Here is a 6,355-nt window from a genome sequence, read left to right as displayed (position 1 = left end):
ACGGCCCGGGAGCGCCGCTGGTGCGGGGCAGCGCTGAGCCCGAGGGGTTTGTCCGCTCGGGGTGCTGCTTCGTGGCTAATCCCTCTCTCTGTTTATATATTTAATAGCTTGGAGGAGTTTCGCTTGGTTTTGACGCTGGTTGTTGTTGTTGTTTGATGGTGGGTTGTTTATTCCCCTCCCCCCCAGTTGTCGGGTAAGGATTTGAGTGGAAGCTGCGATCTGTCAGGATGAGTTTTCTGCTGCCCCAACTGAGCTGTAAGAGGGAAGTGGATCAGGCAATAAAGAACGTGGCTGAGAAGGTTTTGGTTCTCCGTTTCGGAAGAGATGATGATGCTGTTTGTCTGCAGCTGGATGATATTGTAAGAGCAATTTTTGTTTCTTCTTCTATACCCCTTGTATACAAGAGAGGGTCATATGTTGCTTTTGACTAAAATTGTGTCTCTTGAAAAATTTGATGACAATTAAATACAGAATGAAATGATACTATATTCACAAAGAGGTATGAAAAGTAGGCAAATGTTTGTGTTATTGTAGTGGGTGTACAAAGTGCTTGAGGTACCCCAGGCATGATATCCTAGCCCTGCTTAAACTAATAAGACATAAGAACAACAGGCTTTATGAAACTTGCCATCCTTTTTTCCCCCCTTGTGGCTCAGTTCATTTCTCACCCACCTTTCTTACTCTTTTCAGCTTGCAAAAACAGCTCATGACCTGAGTAAAATGGCAGTCATCTACCTGGTGGATGTGAACAAGGTCCCAGTGTACACCCAGTATTTTGACATCAGTTATATTCCATCTACTGTGTTTTTCTTCAATGGACAACACATGAAGGTTGATTATGGGTATGTCAGCCTACCTGCATTATATTTTTTATCTGTAAGAATTATCAGTCTTTCTCTATGTTACTGTGTCTGGGGAAGGTAATGTTTGAAAACTATGGCATTGTTACCAGCATCTACATTAAGAACTCCGAGGGAAGTCAGACAGGTGTAAAGCAGAAGTAATTTAAAGTATGCTCTAATGCAGTAAGTAGGTGTCAACTGTGAAATGTGCCTGACTCTGTAAAAAATAGTAAGGGAATGGTTCAAGACTTAGACATGACACTGAACCTGTTTGACCTTTGGAGGTCACAGTATATTCCTGACTCAATTATGCCATTACCAGTGTAGTTCACTGTTTCAGAACAACCAGATCAGAACTGGTAATGTAATTGTACATCTCTTCTTGTCTTTAGGTGGTTTTGCTTTGAACACTAACATTACAATTCTACCTTTATCTTATGTATATATTTAGGTCTCCAGATCATACCAAATTTGTAGGAAGCTTCAAAACAAAGCAAGACTTCATAGATCTGATTGAAGTGATTTACCGTGGAGCAATGCGTGGAAAGCTCATTGTGAGAAGTCCTATTGATCCCAATAACATTCCTAAATATGACCTTCTCTACCAAGGAATTTAATGGGCTGACCTGAGATAAAGAATTATGGAAATGGACAGTGTTCCAGAGCTCTTTTTCTTCAAGCATTTTTAGCCACCTCTGACACTGTGGGACAGTTTGAGCATCTATGCTGAAGGATCATATTGATCTCCTTCCAAAGACAGACATTCTGTCACCTCATGCTTCCCTCATAAATAAACCTACATGCTCGTGCTCAGAATTCACACAAATGACTACTCTTTGAGTTGCATACTGACCAGCCCCTACAAAACAGCCAGGTGGTGTGCATCCTCAACAATGGCATCTCCAGTGCAACCTCCTTAGCTGAACCAGGGCACCATATAGCCCATTAGTTGTCTGTTTAGGACCATTTTCATTCAGATATAATAACAGCAAACATAACTTTATTAAAAAAGCTGTGCTTGCTTTCAAGAACATTCAACTGACTGTGCCTTTCCAATAGAGTTTTACACTTTTACCCATTACTGGATCAGAGGACAGAAGCTTCTTCAAATAGTTTTAGGGATAACTGAAATCTGAAATGGATCTAAACACAAAAGGGAACTTGATGCTTTCCTCTCTGATACCCAGTATTACTGTTTTACAGGTTTTTTTGAAATAGAAACTTGTAGGAGAAAGTTTTGTTATCCTTCAAAGCTCTTCTGCAGGCACTGAACACTTAATTCCTACAGGCTTAAACTGGAAATTCACAATGAACTGTTTTGTTTACATCTGCTTTAAAGATTATTTGAACTTTGCTTATATACGCTGCAAACCTTGAACACGTACATTTAAAAATTATCTGTTTCCCACCTCTGTCTAAAAATTAAACTGCTGAAAGAAAACAGCAATGTCATTCTTTTGCATCAGTTTGCTAATTGCAGGTTGCTAGGGCATTGTATTTCTATAGCAGCTCATGTCTAGTATTGTCAGTGTCTTAGTTGGCTTTAAAATGGAAATTGTTTTAGCTCACCCTGTCACTGTTGGGGCACACCATCTCTAACTGCAGGGAAGGTAGAAGTGTGTAGTTCCTGAAGTACTGTTCAACTTAACAAAAATGTTTCAAGGAGGAAGGTGGATGCTCCAGCTCCTGAAAGATTTTAAACTATATGGTATATAGTGAGGACATGCTTCTTCTAATCTAGATTATCCCTTTAATGAAGCTAAGCACTTAAGCAAGTATTTTCCTGATAGTTTAGTCTGATAATAGAGTCATAACTGTAGAACGATTATTTAAAAAATTACACAGCTGAGAGTTGGTATGCCTTAACATCTTTATTGTGTTCAGCTGTAAATTTCACAGCTAAGCTGAAGGGTTGTGGCTCAAGGCTTTCAACAATGCACTTCTTTCTTAATAGTTAACTTGCATTTATGAATTTCTCAAAAACAAGCAAACTAGCTTCAAACTTAGAACTGTAAGTTGCTCCTCAGTGAGATTAAGGTTCTTAGATGACTGAAATGTGCAGAGGCAGTTATGAAAGGAAGAGACCACTATCAAGAACAAATCCACATACCTTTATTTATTGCCTCTCACATCTGCTGCTTCTGGTTGCAATAGGTGAACTCCTAAAGGTCTTGACTCTCAGCATCCTCTTCAGGTACTTAAAGATGGCATGCAAGCAGCAGGAGGGTGCTAAACCATACTTTTCCGTTCCAGCAGAGACAGTAGGACAATTCACTCTCAAGACAAAGCCCACAGTTTTGTTTAGGGGTTTACTGTTTGACACCCATTCACAGCAGTGTTTCTCTATCCATTCCTTTACCTGTGGATCGTTTCTGGTCTGGTGTTGTATGTTGTGCATGGAGTCGATGAACGCCACAGAGTACACTTTACTCATTACCTCCCATTTTCTCTGCAACAGCAGATCAACAAACACCAAGCCTCCATAGCCATGGGCAATGAAGGCCACATCCTTGGCTGTGCTCTTTGAAATGAAATGATCCCACACATACACAGTGTGCTCCTCGGGGCTGCTGCTGCTCCTCCTGGGTGTACAGGACACAGCCTGTGTGGAAGTAAGTGCTTCTTCCATGGCAGAAAAGCCTTCCTTTCCTGTCTTCAGATCAGCAGAGTTGTCATTGGTATTCAATACAATCACTTCCCAGTGGCTTTGAAGGGCTCTGTCGATGAATGGTATTTGTGTTCCATGTCTCAGGCCCTCATTGACAATCGTCTTTAGCCCCCACTGTCCGGCACAGAAAACTCCACGGTCTTGAAGCAGAATAATTAGGCAAGAGGAACTTGTTAGTGCATTCTCACTCATGAAAAAGAAACTTCTTGGTTCATCCTCTGTAGCATCAATAGGAATATAAACCTTTTGCAGCATGCAGACTCTTTGCAGGAGGTCATAAACATATTGGGTAATAAAATGTCCCAGAACTTCATACCGTTTATGATTCTGGTCATGTCCATTCTTGTAATAATTGAAAACAAAGGGCTCCTTTGTATCCAGATGCCTCAGTTCTCCTTTTATATTGAAGTCATACTTCAGTTCCTCTTGATACTCTGAACCCTCCATTAGTTTCCTCAAGCTGAGTTCACGCTGTATTTGTAACCACTACAAATGAAGAAGACCATGTCAGTGTCATGATAGACCTCCACTCAACACCTGCCAAACCCCCACATTGTATTAGAATTCAGATTTTAAAGCAGTTACAAACAAAATAATTCTTGATCCAGACTTTTCTCTTGGTGATGTGCAGTAAACCAGCTGCTTGTAAAGTCTCTCAGAAATTTCAGTTGCTAAATTCCAACAGCAGGAACATATCTGCCTTAATAGCCTTATTTCAGTTTGCTGGTTAAAGCTTGTAAGCTAGTTTGAATCAAACAATTTAAGAACAAGGCATGAGTACATGGTTCATTGTTTATTATAACAATTCTTTCTTACTGTGCTGTCTCCTAGCCATTATCTTGAAGCTTCACCAAGTTTCAAGGCTGCCTTTGACATACATGCTTTGTCAATTTGAAACAGTCCAAGTGTCTTACCAAATCTTGAGTTTTTAAAGACAATCAAGCTGCACTTCCTTAAGGCTTCCACCTTCACTGTCGTTGTGTACCTGCACGTGGTCCATGTTCTACCTTTAAACTGCAGTAGAACAGATAATACACATTTGTGTTTGCTTTCTACTGATCATTCCAGTTATGGGTTCATCCTTGCAAGCACTTGCCGCATGGAAATTGTTGAATGGATGGCAGAACAATAATTGGTTGGCTAACCACTGTGATCCAAGGAACAGGAGACAATATTAAGTCCAAGCAGCAAACTTAACATGAGGTTATATTGAGGTTTCTGGTTTCAGATTATCTCTAAGGACTGATACAAATTATATCAGGAAGTGGTTTTTATGCAACTGAAAAATTAGGCTTATCATAACCTTCTATTTTCCCAATAACTCTTCAATTTACTACTAGCTCTGGCTGTAGCATGGCAAACAGGGTGTAGCCTTTGGTGTGGTTGGAATCCTACTTCTATAGGATTTTTGTCCTAACACAGTAATCACTTTTTTTCAAACGGTTTATATCAAGTTATATTTGGCAAGTTATTTGGTACAAGCTACTATATACCTTTAAGTTTTTCTCTGCTGAACTAAGAGGTTTTTAGAACATAGTAAATCACATTCTGCCTATATTAAAACTGACCATCTGATAAAGCCAACTACTAGGACAAAAAATGATCTGAATATTTTCATGTAAGCAACTTGAGTCAGAGTCCAGCTCCTTCAAGGAATGCAAGTTTCCTTGAGTAAGCTGCTCAAGCATATTGAAAATGACTTCTTGCACTTCCAGCTTAAAAATGGGTTTTTGCTTTCCAACACAGCAACACCACATGCATTTTCCTTTTGAGCAATCTCCATTGGGTTAGTGATGTTAAGTCCTCTCTTCAGGGTCATTGCTGCTTACTGATTAACAGAGAGTATGCTAGAAAATGATACCTTCTCATTTTCTGTCTCATATAAGCAGAATACATAAAATAAGGAAAAAAATCAAGTTCTATGATATATAATCCATTTACTATCTTGCCAGTTGAAATGGAAACAGCTATTGCAAACAGAAACTGCACACATTCATCTATGACTTCATTCTGCAAGAAGGCACAAAGGAGATGGGAGAACAGTCTGTTTGCTCTACTACGGAAATATAGGCAATTCATACAAAAGGGATCATATTTAGCAGGGAAGAAGCCACTCATGTTCATGTTCTGTCCCCATGAGATGAAGTAGAAGAAAAATGGACATATTTTAAGGAAAAACGTCTGTGGAGAAAGACAAAGCATTTTATAACAATTACAAATACGGATCTACAGTTTCCTCACAGAGTGGCATCCTTCTCTCACTCCCTCTCTCTCCTCGCCCCTTAAAGGTTGGAGACTCTAGTTTTCCCCACATGCTATGAACAGGAAGTTACTATTTTCGTACTTCAGCTACTAACATCATTGCTTTTTCAGTTCCAAAACAAGGATCTGTAACTCCAAATTAGACCCTATGTATGTAGTATCGAACATCTACTTTATAAAGCATTGTGAAAGGTTTCTGAAAATTTCAGGCGGCGGAAACAAAAACAAATACAGTTTTACACGAGGTGGATGTGTGACTTCCCTTCCTAAAACTACCTTCAAGGTGGCAATTTATAACGGGTTATCACTTAAGAGTTCATTTTAATAGCACCTCAGAATTACATAGTTATTAGTTCAGAGGACTGATTGAATTTCAGCAATGCCATTTATAGAGTTAAAAAGCAGCAATTATAGATTGTTCTAGATATAGTTGCAAAATGCACATACTTCTTTTTGGTAAATTTGCATTCTAAATCAGTGTTGACTGCTGCTCGTGCTTCATTGCCTATATATAAATGCAATATTCAAGAGTGTATATTCTGACACCTTTTAAAATTGCTATTTTGATTTAAACAAAATTACT

At 39.1% G+C, this 6,355-nt stretch overlaps 2 protein-coding genes across 2 annotated transcripts in view; one reads left to right on the top strand and one right to left on the bottom strand.

Annotated features, from left to right (window-relative positions):
- Nucleotides 1–190: 190 nt before the first annotated feature.
- Nucleotides 191–1,685, top strand: TXNL4B (thioredoxin-like 4B). Its single transcript, XM_009078450.1, has 3 exons — nt 191–359; nt 691–842; nt 1,294–1,685. Exons 1-3 carry the CDS (start codon nt 228–230, stop codon nt 1,457–1,459), a joined length of 450 nt encoding a protein of 149 aa, XP_009076698.1. The 5' UTR covers nt 191–227; the 3' UTR covers nt 1,460–1,685.
- Nucleotides 1,686–2,958: 1,273 nt separating this feature from the next.
- The window catches only part of LOC103805786 (putative protein FAM172B), a 3,607-nt gene continuing 210 nt past the window's right edge, over nt 2,959–6,355 (bottom strand). Inside the window, exon 2 of the mRNA XM_009078449.1 lies at nt 2,959–3,996. Coding sequence (XP_009076697.1) covers nt 2,959–3,996 — 1,038 coding nt within the window. The remainder of the gene's footprint in view (nt 3,997–6,355) is intronic.

The sequence above is a fragment of the Acanthisitta chloris genome, unplaced genomic scaffold, assembly GCF_000695815.1.
Source record: "Acanthisitta chloris isolate BGI_N310 unplaced genomic scaffold, ASM69581v1 scaffold18657, whole genome shotgun sequence".
In the NCBI taxonomy this organism is placed as follows: domain Eukaryota; kingdom Metazoa; phylum Chordata; class Aves; order Passeriformes; family Acanthisittidae; genus Acanthisitta; species Acanthisitta chloris.
The sequence above is the reverse complement of the archived record's forward strand: the minus strand, read 5'-3'. Positions and strand labels throughout refer to the sequence as shown.